At 43.7% G+C, this 19,276-nt stretch overlaps 1 protein-coding gene across 3 annotated transcripts in view; it reads right to left on the minus strand.

Moving 5' to 3' along the window:
• Positions 1 to 5,760: 5,760 nt before the first annotated feature.
• Positions 5,761 to 19,276, minus strand: part of Sec5 (exocyst complex component secretory 5) — a 28,774-nt gene continuing 15,258 nt past the window's right edge. For 2 of the 3 annotated variants that reach the window (XM_077686785.1, XM_077686783.1), the window contains exons 14-27: positions 19,124 to 19,162; positions 18,377 to 18,642; positions 17,380 to 17,501; positions 17,220 to 17,293; positions 16,439 to 16,522; positions 16,233 to 16,363; positions 14,631 to 14,736; positions 13,482 to 13,598; positions 13,035 to 13,176; positions 11,193 to 11,248; positions 8,054 to 8,176; positions 6,218 to 6,279; positions 6,075 to 6,134; positions 5,761 to 6,004 (exon numbers count right to left, since the gene is read on the minus strand). In XM_077686785.1, the coding sequence (XP_077542911.1) occupies positions 5,917 to 6,004; positions 6,075 to 6,134; positions 6,218 to 6,279; positions 8,054 to 8,176; positions 11,193 to 11,248; positions 13,035 to 13,176; positions 13,482 to 13,598; positions 14,631 to 14,736; positions 16,233 to 16,363; positions 16,439 to 16,522; positions 17,220 to 17,293; positions 17,380 to 17,501; positions 18,377 to 18,642; positions 19,124 to 19,162 (1,470 nt within the window). In that variant the 3' untranslated portion in view covers positions 5,761 to 5,916. The remainder of the gene's footprint in view (positions 6,005 to 6,074; positions 6,135 to 6,217; positions 6,280 to 8,053; positions 8,177 to 11,192; positions 11,249 to 13,034; positions 13,177 to 13,481; positions 13,599 to 14,630; positions 14,737 to 16,232; positions 16,364 to 16,438; positions 16,523 to 17,219; positions 17,294 to 17,379; positions 17,502 to 18,376; positions 18,643 to 19,123; positions 19,163 to 19,276) is intronic. The other variant, XM_077686784.1, reaches the window with a different exon arrangement.

Raw genomic sequence — 19,276 nt, forward strand, 5'->3', positions numbered from 1 at the left:
GGAAAGTGTTTGCGTCGTGTTATGTCAACTGCCTTGCATTGAATGAGTATGTGGATTACGGATAGGCCCTCTCCACACCCGCTGCACATGGGTCTTGGGGATCCAGTGAGCAGGTAGGAGTGTGTTACATGTGTGTGGCCTATCCGTAACCGTGCCAAAGCAACGTGACTGTGCGCTTATGACCAGCGGCGAGTGCGACAGTCTTGTGAAAGTGAGAAACACATACTGATACTTTTTACTCCATTTAAACTTTTTGGCAGTTTCTTCGAGGCTTAGCACGCGCTTACCCTTTGTCAGTTTTCCTCTGTTGTGTGTATTTGTTTGGATTTGGGGTAACATAAACAGAAAGCCTCGTTTCCAGAGTTGGTTATATTATTTATTATTGTCCGAACCTGACAGAGGGCACATGTGTGGGCGGGAACGTATGCTGACGTCGCAACCAGATAATTGGCGAATCGGCGGCCGTAATCGTCACTGGCCAATCTTCTTGAGTGAGTGTGTGAGAATGTTGTTAGGCCTATACTCAGCCTTAACGTTACGTAACTTGAGGCTATATCGACGTACCAAGCAGCTTCAAACTACGAGTACGCCAAGTTACGAGTAGCGGTTGACGCTACTCATGTGCGTCCGAGCAATCCTATATCCGGTATGCGGTGCGGCAAAATATTTAACAGGTTGGACGCACACGGGAGTGGCCGATCCGTTGTCTTATTGCATCCAAGCCGGTTCTCGGAGCGGGAGACGCGTGCGCACCTGCGTCATTTTTAAAGGGACACTGAAGTGCGTCGTAAACATTGTGAGATTACTTGTGCAGAGTAGAGTCTGGTGTCTGTAGGCCTTGTTTTGACCGCTCTGGGTACGTTTACGTGATCTTATTTAGCAGGAAAATTAATTCGAAAGTCCTGTTCTCCTTTCTTCATACTTTCAAAATGTAGCGCAGCAGACAAGAGACAGAGTCACACACAGAGCCCTTGTTTTCTGCGCTACAGTTTGAAAGTTATTAACCAACAAACCCAAATTACTTCTACATCCACCTAGCCGATTTCCAATGACGTTTCCTATGACACCTACTCTTTCGGACTACGGGTTGCCGCGCGGCGAGTCCTAAAGCTGTAGCGCGGCTCGCCAGCGGGTCGGCGCGCTTCATCGCGTGTATGTTTCTTTTAGCACGAAAGTGTTTTATTCCATGTCACGGAAGTGACGCCAGTACAACGAAGCAAGCGGCCTGTAAAGGGTGCACCCCTGCACACAGGGTCTTCTTGCGGGGAAGCAACCTTTAGTACTCAAGAGTTCGTTATACTTCGTTTTCAGGTTTAGATTTTAACATGAAAGTGTTTTATGCCGGAATACGCCAAGATTTCACTGACGTCATATCCGTCAGGGAAATGACGCATGCCGAAGCGACCCGCCAGCAGGACGCCGCTCACCAAGCACACCCACAAGACAGCCGCCAACCCGCAAACCATGCTCAGCTGCAGATTTCGCTGCACATTTCACTTTCGTGCTTTACCGATTCCTATGACAGAGAAAGCAACCACAGTTTTTTTTTCCTTTTTCTTTCTACATATATCCTGGAGACGAGAATATATGAAGTTGGGCTTGTTGGTGATGCATTCTCGTAAGCTAAGCGCGAGGCAGACACAGGACGAGACAAGAGATGGGACGAGGACGAGCGCTAACTTCAAACAAAGTTTATTTCGAGAAGCAAACGAATATATACCCCCCTCCCCCCAAACAGTTAAACAATACACACACACCATCCAAAGATTACACACTTGCCGTTCGCGAACATTCTATAGACTCAGGAATTTCAACTCTTTATCACAAAGCCCGAGGAGGGGGTGCTGACACATTCCGTCCCCACTCTAGTACAAATCTTTTCCGCTTCGATGATTCGAGCCTACTTTTGTCTTGTGTCTGCCTCACGCTTAGCGTATACACGAATCCTGGAGACCCGTCCTAGATTGGTCGAAACAAAGCGTGCGGTATATTACACCGACTGACAAAATGTGCTTGCAGGTTCATATATATCCCCAAATTTAGCAAAAGAAAGCCCCGATTCCAACAACAAAACAATGTTCACAAAACATGATACGACAAACAACAAGGAAGACTGCAATGGGCAGAATACAAAGCCGAATACTCGTGCACGCCAGTATAAGTTACAATATAGAGGTTATTTCACTTAACTCGGACCATGAACTAGAAATAATTTTTCCAGTAAAACGTAGTTATTAAGTATTCAGCGCACCATAGACCAAATCATTGAAGTAAAAAATTTAAAAACATCCCTTTTGAGTGAACCCAATAGAATTTTCATTGTTAATTAGCAAGTAGAACCTCGTCTAAAATTATGTGAAATGTGGGCGTTTGTTAGAATTCCTTGCATGGGAAAAAAATTGCGGCGATCTAATGAAATATCAAAAAAAAAAAAAAACGTACACGCACCGGGAAATTGCCGCTGTTAAATTGCCGCTACGCTAAAACTCTCTAACAGAGTTTTAGCATAGCGGCTCCCGTACGCTACGCTAAGGTTAGCGGGTAGCGGGACCGGACTGCGCATGCGCGCGCGGGGGGTGCGAGGAGGTTGCCCCTCAGCGTAGGGAAAGAGCGGGCATGGCGAAGGCAGGCCGCGCGGAACTAATCCACCCCACCGTGACGAATTTGCTCCCCACAGTCGCGCCCCACTACCCGCCGCCGTAGCGTTAGCGGACGGAGCAGCTGCGCTCACGTGACGTAGTTCGAATTTGGCGCGTTTTCGTCCGAAAGTCGTAGAACCCGCACTCAAATTTTTCGCTGAAACACTTGTATTCAGTTCTACTGTCTACGCTCTCTAACTTCTCAACATCGCTCTCAACAAAATATTACGGGGGATGCTTGGAACTCCCTAAGAGGCGAAAGCGTAGTTGGACCTTCTGTTGAACTTTCATGTTGCTTTCTGTTGAACTTTCATGAGTACGGTGCAGGGACGTCCCGGGGATTGTAATTCGAGATGGAGGAGGGGGCAACCCAGTGTAACTTTTCTATGCAAATTAGGGGCGGGGTGCTTAACGACGCGTGGCCACTAGTTCCGTTCAACATGCAGCGTAAAGCGCAAGACGCAGTATGCATGCGCCCAGCATGGAAGTTTCTAAAAACATTCACATAAGAACAGAAGTGGCTTCGTCGGGCGATTCGACCGATGACTGTAGAAGCGTAATTTAAAACAAATGGAATCACTTGGCACCTGCGACGGCGTTCTTTCTCATGACCCACAAATATTTCATATTTTGTTGACCGCCGAATAGCTAACAAGACCAGGATTTATATGGCGGCGCTTTAGGAATGTGTGTGAGGAAGGTTGGGGGGGGGGGGGGGGGGGGGGGGGGGGGGGGGGTATGCCACTTAATTTTGGGCGCGGCCCAGGCGCCTCCGGGACCACCCCTTAGTACGTCACTGGCCTCGTGCGTCGCCACCCATAGCGATGTGGAATGAAGCTTTGAGGCCATGCGGCGTACAGAACGTTCTACAAAGTCCGTTGCCCTTTTTCCAGCGAATCTGTTCTTGGTCAAGGCTTTCATAGGACGAGGCGTGGTAACGCCGGCGCAGCGATGTGGAGAGGGCATAGCTCAGCGAGAGGGAGAGCAAGCGCCAAGCTCAGGTGGGCGGAGCCAAGGTGCGGGTGAAAGCTCGCACCAAGCGCAGCAGGTGGACGGAGTCGAGAAGAGGAGGAGAGGAGTCGGCGAATTGGAGATAGAGAGAGAGAGAGAGAGCAAACTTTATTAGAAAATAGGGAGAAAGGCATGTGGAAAGAGGTTGGGTGAAGAAAGAGGGGCCACCAGCTCTGCTGTTTCTCCAGCCTTGAAGCACTAGTGCAAGCTGCGCCAATTTCTCTTTACTTTTTTCTTTATTGTTAGTCCCCCAAGAGAAAATGGTAGCTGGTACCAGCTGGTTTATGGTTAAATTCCCAGCTAACATATCTGGTCCCAGCTGAAACCAGGACCAGCTAGGCCCAGCCATGGGCTCGCAGCGTAGCCAGCCTCAAGTGTATCGCCCCTTTCCTTTGTAAACTTTTCTTTTTTGTGAGCGTACGAACTTGCCCCAAACTGTAGAAATAAGTGCAGCACTAGAAAGCAGGGCCCTTCCGGATCCCCGAGCAGTAAGCTGAGGGTGCCTCCTTTTGTTTATATTGCCCGAGGCTACTGCCGAGAATGGCGGACCAGGACAGGCGGTGACCAGGGGTGCATGCAGGTCGCTACTGAAAAAGGGTCCATTACTTGATTCTAACGAGCACATCTTTTTCTGGAGGGGGGGGGGAAGGCATCTTTTTCTGGAAAGGGGGGGGGGAAGGGGGGGATGCACTCCGTAATCGCATGCGCATTAGAATCGAGTACCGTCGAAACATCGACACCATACATGGTCGCTTATCAGGCCACCATGACGTGTACGCGTGGTTCCGCTGTCACGCCACCGTAAAAAATAAATGCAAGCGGGGATTATCTTTTGCCGCAGAATGAAGGAACCTAATGCATGCAAGGTATTACACACTACACCAACACCAAGGCGCATGCATGCATCAAGGTTTTTATACGACTTCCTCGGTACGCATGCACGCAAACAGCAGCAAAAAAAGACGCGTTTTCAGTGGGTGCAGGGGTGTTATCTGCAAGGCTCAAAGGTGGCATGCAGCAGTTGTGGGGTGCTCGGCGGGGTCTTAGGCTAAGTGCGAGACAGACACAGGACGAGTACTGAATCAAATCGACACACCACCGTTTATTTCTGAACGTTGCACAAGAAACCAGCTTCCTAATAGTAACAAAATACAAAAAAAGAAGAAAATAGTTGCAAATGTCTCGTTCCTCACTTGCTTAGGGTAATCAATGTTTGGCTATTTCACTCGTGAAGCATCAGGACTGTGTTGTAAATTGTAAGGACGACAGAGCAGCTGATGAAGACTCGCAATGTTCGTTTCAGAGATGTCCTCATCATCAATAGAAGAACTGCACAATTCAGCGTTATCGCAGTCTTCACTTCCACACACAAGATAAACTTCAGTATCTGAATCATCTTCATTGGAAGATGGAGAAGATGAAAAGCATCCTAGGCTGATGAGCAGCTATGCATGTGTTGCTGCCACTGCACACTGGACACCACGCTCCCACCACAAAAATGAAATCGTCAAACAAGTGCTTCCATCTTGTGGGCGGCACGCAATGTACGCTGTAGACGAGTACTTGCGTCCTGAACATGCAAGAGAAGAACCAACTCTGGTAGGACGAGCTCTGCCCATCCAAAACTGCTTGGGGATGCTTTGGCTAGGACGAGTTATTTGAAAGCTACCTGAATTAATTTTGCTAAAACCAGTAACCATGCATTGCTGTCTTTTTCAGTTCAGTTCTGATGTGGGTTCCACTTGCCGTAAGAAATTTCAGTTCAGGTTCAGGTACACTCCAGCAGTGGTTTGGTTTTTGGTTAGGGTTCAATTTTCAGTCTCAGACCCTGGCTATCGATTGGCCGGTGCTCAAACACTGTGCAGTACAGGGTTCCATGTTCGCTATGTCCCGCTGTTTTTTATATTATTGCTTCATATTTTACTCCACTGGTAATACAGCAGTGGCAATAAATGGCACGTTTTGGCAAAGGTGACTGCATGGACTATTCTGGTGCCATTATTCCTGCCCCCACCCTCATTTTTTAATCCACACTCAAGCCCACAACCGATAATTAACCTGGAGAAAAGCGGCAAAAGTAATCATACGAAATAACACCAACCAACAGCAATTGTGTATCACTCAAAATATTTTATTTAGTTTGCAATAGCCATACTTTGAGCGTCAATAATAATAACATCAAAATACGAATAATGTACCCTCAACGGGAGTCCTTGTGATGATTGGCCGATGCTGAAGAAATACATCGTAAAGGAACTGACTCCCCTCATACGCTGACCACAATATCCTCCTTGAAGCACAGCAACTGGAGCTTCATTTGCAGACGAAACTTCTCAAGCAGTTGATCCACTAGCCTGTTGATGGGAAGTCCAGGGAAATGTTACAGCCCTGTCACTCCCAACAAGACAGAGCAGTCAAACTTACTCTTTTTCTTTCGTGTTGCCAAAAGGATCTAACTTGCTTCTACACATCATGAAGTAATTCCTGAAAGCACAGAAAGCACTCTGAACACTGCCGACACACCTAAGAATAAGAAGGGAAGCCAAGCGAAAGTCACTGCACTGTACCCTGTAGTCTGGTTTCTGTAAAAATCCACAGCCTCCTCCAGTGCTCGGAGGTCAAGTGTAGCCTGGAAGAGTTTAATCAATGCAAATGCATTTGAAAACAATTATAATGAAAAAGGCAACCTTACTGCAGTCTAATACTAATTGCACGCACACCAGTCTCCAAGTTTACAGAGGAAAATTTTTCACCCAGAGCTCCTTCCAAAACATCTATACTTTTGTACGCAGATATTTTTGCTGAAATCAAGTGTGTTTTACATCCTGCAACAAAATACGGTTTACACACTAAAAAATTGGAACTGCATAGGCATGCACAAATAGTAATTTTGTGTGAATAACGATCTTTCACTTTTTGAGCAAACACAAAGTTAATGGTCTTGTTCAAATACCTCAGAATCGGAGAAAGTAATTTCGAATTAATGTGGATATTTTGCAGTTGCCAGTACAGAAAAAATTGAAAATTTCTGGGGTATGCTTCCCTAGCATGACTGCACAAACAAATAAAAAGTAAATGAAGAAATAAATCAATAAATTAAGAAAAGGGGCCACCCTAAAGGCTTTGTAATAGTTTGTCGATGACATAAGCTAAACAAATAAACTACCTAACTTGGTGCTTTCAGCTTTATTGATGACATATTTAGTGCAAAGCAACTTCAAGTGCTTCAACCTCTACTACAAGTGCTTCAGTTAGTGTAATCAGAATTATTTTTACCAGAAATCTCTCCTAAAAACAAATACAATATACAAATTTAAAAAATGACAGTTCCGTCAATGTTCAAGCAAGTTCTAAAAAGAGAACTCAGCATGTAAGACAACGCAAGGCACGGCGAATTAGCCTGCCTCGTAAAACCCGCAGGTGTGTACTCAAACCGACAACGTCTTCATTGCATGGTGCTGCTGTTGCCCCCGCTTTGCAGCCCTCAGCTGGAGGTTGAACAGCACGCAAACTTCATTCTAAACAGTTTTTTTTAACTGTGCACCATGTAATTTTAATGATATTTTTAACTACAAATGTCCTTGCACACAAATATTCAAAGATGGGTTCCACTAAGGGTGCTTCAAGCTTAACATAAATGTGCCAAAAAGTGTTAAGATCACAATTCGTGCAAGTGCTTTATAATAAATGTACACAGTCAGCAAACTTGATTTGCTAGTTTAGCTTGCTGAAAGTCTTATCTGTGTCTTAAAATCATAGTCTAGACTAGTTTGTTGTTCTTCCTAATGTTTTATACATAAAAGAAAAGAGGAATACTGCAGGCACACACACAAAAAAAGGATTAAGCCTCTCTGCCACTTGAGAGAAACGGGGTTACAAGGTGGTACACATCTAGGCTTTTTTTTTTTAACCACTACAGCCCTGAATTACAGCATTTATTATGCAGGTTAATAACCTGCTTTATAACAAATAGTTAATAACAAATAGTTCATGGAGCTCAAGAGTTAACATGCTAACATGTTAACATGCTAAAAAAACACAAGAAATTCAATGCTCAAATAGGTGAAAGACAGAACAAAATACTTCCTCCTCACCACTGCATTTTCGTGCTTTGCACTTTTACCACCACACTAATATAGTATATATATACAAAAACAGAACTTTTTTTTTCCTTGGTTTAGGACTGCAATTGTTGATTCCACAATGCTGTCTGGTAGCCCCAGAATCATGCCACATGTTACAGCTGCTTCTGGTATGGCAGGAGTGGTGCTGCGAGGTTGGCTAAACAGACATGTATCACAGCCCCCTGTGTTGCACATAACTGCATTGAAATACTCAGCTCAGAGTTCAAACTATGCGCGGCCTTATCATGGCACAAGCACAACCACTGGTACAGTACGCACCTGCATATTTCCATATCTCGTGAACTTGCCAATGCAATCGTAGATACGGGCTATTTCCTCAGCGACACTCTGTGCTAGGGGCGTCATGATGCGGCCGACGAGTGGCGGAGAAATATTGTAAACCTGCAGGGAAAGAGATAAACCTCGTCATTGCTACTATGGCTGTTCACAGAAAGAATCAGCTAAGTTTTTTTTTCAAAAGAAAACAAGTTCAGTAACCATGCCAAAGCAATTATAACATTATGGTTTTATGGTGCACCAGTAGCGGAAGGTAACGTACACAAAGGTCGTTTTGTAAAACATACTGTGCAAGTTTGCAGCACTGCAAAGTGAATGCTTACATGTGACTGAACGTGATGTAGGTTGTGGTAAAATACTAAACAGCACACCATTCGTAACTTCTGCTTGCTTTAAAGGCTGTGCCAATAGTAACATTTGCTTTCGAAGCAAATAATGATTTTGCTTTAATAGTTGGGAATTAAAGCAAATATTTTTGAATCAAAGTGAATCTTGAGAAATTCCCAACAAGAACACTGAAATTCACAAATTACAAAGCATGCTTCAGTAACAAATCGGAATAAAAAAAGGATCATTTAAAATGTTTTTCAAACTTTTCCCATGCCATAAAGCAAGCATAAAGAAGCTATCCTGCTGCTGACATTGACATCGATTTAACTATCGGGGCAGCTTTCGCATTTTATGGGGACTAAACCTTCGAGTGCTTCACTGTATTAGTGCTATTAGGGTATTCTCATAAGCTATATGATTAGCACAATTACTTTATGAACAAGAAATGTGAATGGCAGTTTCATACATGTACCTTTATGCCTACTCTAAAAAAAAAACAGCATATCGGGCAATGCAAGGCATGAAAAATTAGCCTGATTCACAAACCATCCTCTGTATGACTTCATGGCATGGTGGTATCATCCCTGCTTTGCCCTTCCTTGCGGCTCCCTTTGCCAGTACTAAGTTAACTGTACTTTTAACCCTTTCAGGGTCAACGACGTACATGTACGTCCCCAGCAAACACCTTCAAAATGGTCAATGACGCACAGGTACGTCAACGCTGCAATGTTTAAAAAGCGCTCCTTTTCTATCATTTTTCTCGCTTGACATGTGCTGTCCCATTGCAGAAATATGTGAAAATTTTCCCTGCGCCGATGGCTCTTTTCTTTTTTTTACAGTTTACTACAGCGGTGCGCCCATGGATGCACCCGCTATCGCTTGTGCATCGGCTCGCGCGCAAGCGTGTGGCGGCGGCGGCGGCTGGTTTTGGTTTCGTCCTTCGGGCGCTTTCTGCTTCTTGTGTCCGCGAAACTGATGCACTTCTTGCGCTTCTCCCGCTTCTTGTGCCCGTGAAACTCCCTTGGAATTTCTCTTATGTTACTCATGAATACACCATGCGTATGTAACAACACAAACAATTTTTTTGTCACTTTATGGTCGGCCTAAAAAAGTTAATGTCAATTTTTTCTTCAAATAGATTCGACTAGAGAATTTATATCAACAATAAGAAAATCGACCCTGGGGGGGTTGCATTTAACGAAAAAATTTGACCCTCAAAGGGTTAAAAAGCACTTGTGCCACACAGGTCTTCGCATGCACACACAAGAGTTTTAAATATGGCTTGTGAGGCGGGCATGTCATGCATAACATAAACGTATGAAAAGAGCTGAGGCTAAAATCAGCGCAAGTGTCTGATAACAAGTAATGACAAACCTGCAGGGCAAACCAGCTGTCAGTGCCGCAGTGTCAGAACCTGCTTTTCGTTTAGGAGTGTGAAGCTAGGCAAATGCATCGTTTTTTTTTTAAATGTCCCATAGAGAAAAAAAAAGGAACATTACATAAAAAAAGGGATCAATTTGCACACTACTTGGTCAAAAACAGGTGACTCTGGGATTATGACAGTAGGCAGCTGGGCTCTATCTACAAAGCCTTCAATGGGGCTCCTTGAGGGCAACCATGTTATCGCGATGCCAAAAGAGAAGCACGAGGGAGAATTTGCCCTAACCCAAAGGAGAGTAGAGGCGTTACCCAAAAGCATCTTCCGCTCACCGTTTGCTTGCATGTCACCAAAGCAGTGCGGGAAAGCCCGTCGCCAGCAGCAGAGAGAGCCGGTGCATGTTTATGAACCTCTAAATATACCTTGAACCTTATGAACCTCTAAATTTGTGTGAAAATTTTGAACAGTGATACTTAAATCAAAAGCTGGATTTATTCGCTTCAATATTTGAAATTTTTGTATATTCGCACAGCCCCTAAGATACATTTGCAGATGCCTCCAGTTCTGCGACACGTGTTTGGAAATGCATGCCTACAGCTGGAAAAGGCTGGCCACGATTTGCTTAGCAAGTACGGTGGGGAAGTGCTAACCACTCCACCAGCTGGAACAGCTCATGCTTAAATACTAACAAGGGACGACCTTTCCACAGCAGCTACCGGAGCTATCCGAGGCTGGGCAAAGCAGGCACCACTCATGAAATATCAAATCTTCCAGAACACTCCCAAATCATCAAATCACGCTTGGCAATTTCTGTCTAAAGACAAGCCTGAAATCGTTTAGCCTAGGGATTTTTACGAGCACAGGGCCACCAGACTTTGCCAGTAGATGCGCAGCAGCAATGGTAAACTGCAGTCACCACCCCAAGGCAGTCCTACAAAACTGGTAGCGAAAATTGGGTAGCTAATTTAGATGTTGAAATAATTCTACTACCATCTATGTTAAATCTGTTTCAACAATAAAATAAATTACCTTTTTCATTTTCCAACAAATACTCATTATGAAATTACATACTTCATGTTCTGTGGGTGAATAAAATTAAATCTAGTGAAATTCACTCAAAATGTTAAACGTTGAGCTGTCTTGAATGCGTAGCCAGGTAATGGTAGTAGCTGGAATTAGGAAAGACTGCTATACACAACCAAATCTTCATCCCCATTTGTCCTTTTGACAATAACTACAGCTATTGCCACTGGTAAAAACTGATTAATCATGGTTGCACCTGTTTATGACTTCTAATAACAACTAAAACATTTTACATTCTGCCATGTTTCCTGGCCTAAATGTTTTCTACCATGCAAAGTTGTTCTTAGCTGGAACCTAGCACAGATTCCATAGTTGAAAAACTACACTCACCTCAGCGTGCACCTCAATCAAGTCCAAAAGGATATCCTTGATGTAGGGGCTAACTCCTGCAGCACAAAAAAAGGAAGTGGTAATGAGGATCAAATGAGAAAAATCAAGGCTGCTTCTCTACCACCATTTGAGCTCACTCTGAATGATGGAATTTTGGTGTAATATAAATACTACATGAATAAATAAGAAAATGAACAAAGTGGCACTAACATGGCACTAAAGCCTAAAGTGGCACTAACATGCTGCACTAACATACTGCAGCAAAGGGTGAAACCTCTCGGGCCAGGTTGTTGTGCAATCAACAAGTCGGATTTGTACCAAATGTCCTGGTGGTGACATTCAATCTCCCAGAGTACTCCACTGACTAGTCCCGTGTATTCTGGAGGAGCTCTGTATTTTTTCTGAGTAAGCAGTCTTTAGAGCTATTCCCAAGGGCATGTTACAACTTGGAAACTTTGTACTATTGTGTCAATACATCAGAAAATTTATGGACATTTGGGAAAGTGGCTTCAGAAAAGATTTATAGGAGTTGCAGAGTTGACAGAGTACCGATGTCAACTTAGTGTTGTCCAGTTTTCTGCTCTTGTGTCTCTGTTAGCCCATAAGCTATATATACAGCACAGATTACATCTGGCTGGCGTGTCATCGATGATCAATTAATGGGGATGCAAGGTTGAGCAAGTATGAGAAAGAAGACACCTGAAGGGATGAATAGCATGGAATTTGCTTTAACCAGAAGACCATCTGCTGCTCTATGGGAAGTCTGCAATGCACACAGTGGGAAGAACAAGTGGTACCAGAGACTCCCACACCCGCCTTCTACAATCGTCAGCCTCATGTCGGAAAATCAAAGTACAGCAGCTGTTGACTTATTGACAGCACAGAACAAAATGTGGTAGGCACTAAATCTGCAGCCACTTTGCAGCACCTTGTAGCGTGACTTCTCTTGGGCACACTACTACTCATTCTTGCACATCTGCTGCTGATTTCTGTAGTCAGGGCTTTAGTTGCCAGCCAGAAGACAGCTGATCATTAGATTTCAGAAAAAGTGTTAAATCAACTCTGACCATCATTAGCTGTTTGCAAGCAAGTTGGTCTCATATGCTTGTCCAGCAATCTTGAGCAAACCAATACAACGTTGGTCATGTAAGGCTGTTTATATTGCTCAGGAAAGGCCCGAAAATGCGTCAAAAGTGAGAAACTACCTCCCTGAAAGGAGTAGACAGCAGGAGGGCTTGAAGGACTCCTGTACACAGATTGCTTTTTTTTCTTGTAGAAAATACTTTTTGGAATGTTTAACTACGATTTGCGTAATTTTGATTTGTTTTAACTATGATTTGCGTAATTTTGATTTGTTGTTGTTATGAGTAAAGGTACACTGATGTAATAAAAATTTTCTTCACTGGCACAGTAATTTCAGTATGTGCATTATTTAGGGCAACTTTGCTAACCTTAAACATTTCAAAAAGCATTTGGTTATTTATATTTTTGTTGATGCAATATACTGCACTAAAATGTTTGCAACAATTTCTTTTTATAACTGAACAATGGCTGCAGTAATGAAAGAGTAGAGCAAGATTGTGATTTGCAGACTTGTCACTTTTTTGGCAAGCAAACTATATGGTGCTTTTTGAGAAGTACACTTCAGGTGAAGCGGTCTGTCTGCATGCTAGCAATGCAGTGAGGGTGTGCTACTCCGTAACTGATTTCTTTTTTTGCCACCTTGGAAGTGAACGTGAAAACCCCAGAGCAGCAATTTTATTCTAAAGGGCAGCTAGTTGATACATATGGCCCAGATATATAGCCTTCAACAGCAGAGAAAAACAAAACATGCATACCAACCTATTGGTTCAAGGCATCTCTTCCAATCAAAAGCACCCGCATACATGCTGGGCTCTATTGCTCCCACAATCGGGTCACATTTGGCTTCAAGGAGCTTCTGAAACAGCTTGTTATCAAGGTCCCCCAGCCGAGACTGAGCTATCTGAAACGCAAAAAACAGGAAGGCATAACACTGTTGACTGCTTCGCCCAGGCTAGCTCGCCTCCGCAAGTCCATAGCAGTTCATAATAAAAATGACCTGTCTAATTTTGGCAAACTAAAGCAATTGGGCAACTAGCTGTAGCCCCAACAGTAAACCTTGCCAAAGCAGCATTATTCCTCAGCATGGCATGCTGTTGCAATCCCACGCTTTGTTACATGCCCAACGTATTTCAGAGTTGAGGCCCAAGGGTTTTAGCAGTCGCTCCACTTTGATTTGATAAAGTCAAGACGCTCACAATAGGGTACCTTTATAACAGGTGACATGTCGGGATAACCATGGCGCTTGAAGCTCTCTTGCAGCCTTGGAATGACCATGCGGGATGTGAAGCTGCAGTTGCTGAGAACTATGAGCAGCCGTTGTTCCTGCCAAATAAAGCACTGATTACGCAAGTTGTTTTTTTTTAAAAGGCTACTGGAGTGCCAATCTGGATGTACTAATTTAAGAAGTGAATAGCGCACCCAAAGACGAAGGGCAGGAAGGAGGCACATCGGCAGAGTGTGCGTCCTTCTTGTCCATCTTTGGCTGCACTATTCACCCCTAAAATATGCTCGACCAACTAGCCCAACATTGAACCTTCGTGGACATATTAAATTGGAAGGGGATCTGAAAACAATTTGATACGATACAATGTAATTTTTTTTTGCAGACTTGTAATTTTGCAAATTAAATTATAAGTGAAGTTTACAGATATTTGAACAAAAAAGGCTTGAAAGGTGAGAGGACCAGGAATAGAAGAACACTTAAGAATGCTCGCATTGATGCCTCCTTGGAGTTTACATTTGTCCCATTTCAATGTCAGCTTCCTGCAGAGGCTAGAGTGTGCTATATGAAGGACTGTTTAACACATTGGTGATAAAGCTGCATGTATGCAATACATGACATAGACCCGGTACAACTGCAAGCGTGTAATTTGGGATGTAGAACGACTGTTTTGGAAAACCAACAAGCTAGTGCACTAGCTGTGAAGTGTATAAATCTTCAAGCGAATAAACAGTACTACATTTAGCAGGCTTATTTCCTGGACGTTGTAAATAAAGTGTGGCCACTAAATGAAACTGCTCCACACAACAAGGTAACCCCATATTTGTATGTGCTGCATAGACATATTTACAACATGAAAATAAACACAAGTAGCTTAATTAATGATTTAGATAATTTACAAAGTCATTGAAAGTTGTTTCAATTTAGAAAGTCATTTAGATTTAGAAAGTCATTGAAAGTCATTGAAAATTCTATACACAGAGCATACAATGCACGCTAAAAATTCTCTAAGTGATGTTCTAACACTTCAGTATGAGCAATAACCCAAAATATCAGAATATGATAACAACATGTTTGACTACATTACAATTTTGATTATACCATCTTTTTGGTAGCTAATGAGATTTACATACCAGAGGAGGCGTTGTTAATGAGTCTTCCCTTTTTTGCCTCCAGCTCTTGGATCTCTGACCTGGTGACATGATTTCAACAGAGCTTCTGGAAGGTGATAGGTCCATGCTACAGCAGTTCAGACAACAGCAATTTGGCTCAATTCTACGTCAGAATGCTGAAAACATCAACTAAAACGGTAATTATATTCAATACCATAACAGGGTGTCTACCAGAATTCTGAGTCCTGTACTCCCACAGTTTTTCCAGTTTTCCTTGAGAACAACTGATATTTCGATTGGCCAGTTTGTTTATTTTGAATTTTGTCTATTTTGACTGAGCAATTTTGAAATGCAGAGAAGGTGCTGAATACATGCACACCTCATGCTGTCATTGTCAGTTCCCTGTTTCAGCTCTTTACAAAAGAATAGATTCTTAAATTAATCCACTCACAACTAACATCTGTAAAACTGCAGTTTAGATACCTGGTCAATGTTATGGCTTTTTTTTATGTAGAAGCAGACATAAATACATCATTTCGAATTCAGCTAATGATCAGATGCAGCTCACAGCCTGCCAACTTCACCCAAAGTCCATTCTTCCTTGCCTGCCGAGACGCGTGACAAACGGCACAAGCCAAGCCTCTTGTATGTGCATAAATGCCTATGCCCTTTTTAATTTAATACTCATTTTCCCAGACTGAGGCTCAAAAAATGAAAAAATTCTTCAAAATTTATATTATTTCTCTACACTTCCCAAATTCCCACAGCACTTCTAGTGTTTAGTTTTCCTGGTTGGTAGACATCCTGCATAATAGTGGCAAAAAAAAAAAAAAATCGAGACAAAACGAGCTGAATCTTTAGTAACTCTGCAGAAAAATACCTTTCTCTGAAGCAAGTACAGTGCAGATGTGAAACCACATTACCTTCCTAAAAGGTGCTTTGGGCAAGTTGAAAAGTGGTAAAACATTTTATCAGCTGTTCCTCCACTGGCTCCCTTTCAGCGAGGTGGCAGCATGCAACTAATGGACAGTAGAGGATGTGTGCTTGCAGTTTGTTTGAAAGCATGCACCAGCCACACTTCCAAAAAATCCTTAAAGCGAGTTTCACTATTGTGCCAAAGCTCCACCCCGACAACAATAACTACAGATTAAAGGCGTCTCCAAACCTTGATCACATGTGCCTTTTGCATTCTGCTCCACTTTATTATACGCTGGCTCTACGGCCGGGAATGGGCCCTTCACACTGTGCGTATTAGCACTCTGCTTCAGCCATTGCATCTACACAACCATGCCACTGACGACTTATTGCTCCTCAGTTGCAGTAGGCCACCCCTTGCATAAACAGGCACACACCCTTGATTACGAACCCTCCAGCAAAAAGTGAAAGCAGTTCCTCTTTACTTCAGCTACCCTGCAGATATTTTTCGATTAACGCAGAGAACGCGATGAATGCAAGCTTCTGCCCCTTGTCAATAGGCTGTGGTTGCCCTGCTCACGCTGCTAATGCTGGGAAGCTGCAAAGCACCCAACCCAGCACCAGTTTTTGAGAACACACTTGGTGCATTCTAAGGCTGTCCAGTTGCACATGACCACAGGTGTCTTGTGGTACAAGCAGATGGCATACCCAATAGAGTCAATCATGGGCGAAAGGCGATCCGGACTCAAGGCACATTTTTCCAGAGTTTCAACGAAGGCCAGAAGTAGGCTCTGTGCAAGTTGCTTGATTGCCCCTTGAACATTGATTTGCTCAAACACCTAGGGCACGAGAGAGAGAGGACAAAACACTAAAATTCAAGCCCCAGTTATATTTCCAGCAGTGTCAACTCTCACCTCAGTTTCCCTTGGTCCACATCTCAGTATGTTGTCATGAACCAACTGCAAGGTCTCGATGACTCTACTCTCAAACATGAGAGGCTGAAAAATGCAATAGATGGCATAACAGAATGTTTCCAGACAGCTTACTGCACGCTAGTGCCTGCTGCCATATTGACTGCTCATTCGCAGTAAGCCAGCTACAGCGCTGCCCAGACACTTGTTATACACCTAACCGGCGGCAAAGTTTAAGAGAGTAAAGTTAGTGACATGAAATCTTTGGAGCATTTGCTTTCAGTAGTTCCATAACACAATAACAATGTTATCTTTTCTCACCTATAATTCACATTCTCAGCAGAAAGCATTCAGCAATTGGAAACTTGAGTGCCATTCTGACTCAGAATACTGAGCTCATTCGGAAGTATACGACAAGGACGTCGCTGGACCGGTTGCTAACAGCCATTCTGAAGCTTAAGTCTCTCTTGGACAAAAATTCTTGGATTGCCTGTGCTACAAGGAGAAAGCTCTGGGCGGTAAACATTTGAACATTCCTGATCTCTGAAGCACAATACCACACAAATGTCCGAACTATATTATTCACTCCGCTCTCTGCTTCATACAAGAGTAATTGCCCAATAAATAATTTAAATGTTATATGCTGGTGTCATTTTTCAACTACACACAATGAAGTCTATACATTTCTTCATTTTAATATGCTGTTTCGTTCAGAATGTGCCAATGCATCGTAAGTGCTTGCAGAAAAAGGATGAGAGAAACTGTAAATCAACCAAGGACTTACCAACTGGGTTGTGCCACCACATCGATCATCTATTTCGAGCTGCCAAACTTCCGACTTGAGAAGGTTGCGCACATCTTGCAGAGTGAGAAGCAACCAAAATTAGGGCCCGAGCAAGAGCACGCTTTGATGCTGCTACTTTTGCACGCAACTACTACCTCACCTTCCGCAGCTTGTCCAAAAAGGCAGCTCATCGAGTGCACACGAAGATCGAAAATAAGCTGCTGAACTTGGTTGGTGTGCTCTTCGGGTATTTCCAATTTCAGGAGTAGTAAGTAGCATCTCCTGAAATGTAGCAAGCATAACAAAGAAGTCATTAGTACAGCTCTGAACAGGCCATTCTCTACAACAGTGCATTTTACACACATAATGAATGAACTCATCACCGCAAAAAATAAAGATATCTGGGCATGTGTTTACTAGAAAAATAAAAATGAACTCCCCTGGAGTTCATTTCCTGTGCAGCAACATGCCACCACTTCATGCAAACAAATCCCAGAACCAAATCAGGCCAATCAGTATGACAAGCCAACGTGGCCATCGACACACATCGTTCAACTGGATCAGGGTGCCAGTTTTTGACGCAGGATGAGGTAATGTTGCTGTGATTACGATGTAACAGCAGGGTTTCTAATGCATGGAATCTTTTGGGGACGATGCTGGGACCGACTGATGACAACGTAGCAGCCGGGAAAACGCAGCACCCGGGAACGCAACAGTGGGGTTCTACTGTAGTTTGCTGGCATAGGGACCAGTAAAGCTGACGACTGGTTTGGTCACCTAGTTGCCTGTAGTAATACACCTGCGATATTCTCGCACTTTGGCAGCTAGTGTAGAGAGTATTTGCACATCAAAACACAAAACAGACAACCATAATTGAAACTGGAACACCAATGAACGCCGTTGTGTTTTGATGGAAAGGCCAGAAAATTGTTCGTGCCAGTGCGCCTCTCTCTAATAATTATAAAAAACAAAGAAACGCACAGTGCTTTCACAAGCAGCCAACTTGCCGCTATCTTGCAGGCTAGATTCCATAACAACACAAAATGTGTAAAGGAACGACCAGTAGCTGCACACCAAGAGCACTGGCGGGTACTTCAGAGCAGCAGGGGAAAGGCAGTTTATAACAAGGGGGCAGAGACTGACAGAGACCCACATACCGCACACAGCGAAGGCACTGGGGCAGCCACGGGCCAAGACGTTCGCCCTGGGTGTGGCATGGCCAGGAACTGCCCTTGCCCTCCTCAGAGCTGTCGCTCAAGCCGGAACCGACCAGGCTGGTGCTGCCCAGACCAGAAGTGCCCAGAGCAGTACTGCCAAGACTGTACACACTGAAGTTGGAACTGCCCACAGAGCGGTGAATCGGTGGAAGCAGGGCCACACGCACCTCCCAGCAGAGCTTTCCCAACAGGCGCGTCAGCATGTCCTGCACACACACACACACACCCCACACCTGAGACGCACACCCTGCTGCACCGAGAATGCAAGCTATGCAAACACAAAGGGAGTGCAGGGCGCAACTGAGGAATCGCTCTGCATGAAATGACGTGCTTTTTTTCGTTGCTGTAATTTTTTTCTGCGAGATCGTCCCTCAAGGTTGGTGTTTGAAAGTATTCCTGAAAACTGCCTATTGCCAACTTCAGCTGTTGCGCAATTCTGATAAGATTTACTGCCGGCCTCATAAGCAGCCCCGTGAATAGAGAAAATTCCAGGCTTTCATGAGCCACTGAGACCGTAATAAAACAGTGGCAAGACTAACATGCGTGTCACATTAGATGGTGCAAGAATTTTTCACCGTATATACGTCAACAGTCAATGCTAAAGTTTTATACACTTTTCTTCCAGTCTTGTTTACACGGCTATGACTGCATCAGCCACAAGATAGCACATCAAGTTTGTAAAAATACCTTGAAATCCTTTTCATCGCTGGCATTCACTGAAGTGTCCTGGAACAAAAGAAAAAAATCACAAATGAGATGAAAGCCTTTAAAACCATGGCGATATAAATTTTAAAACTGGATAAAAAACCAGGAAGTGAGCCAATGTCTTCAAAAAGCATT

The sequence above is a fragment of the Haemaphysalis longicornis genome, unplaced genomic scaffold (assembly GCF_048455015.1).
Source record: "Haemaphysalis longicornis isolate Haplotype H1 unplaced genomic scaffold, Haemaphysalis longicornis Haplotype H1 scaffold_1, whole genome shotgun sequence".
Classification (NCBI taxonomy): Eukaryota; Metazoa; Arthropoda; class Arachnida; order Ixodida; family Ixodidae; genus Haemaphysalis; species Haemaphysalis longicornis.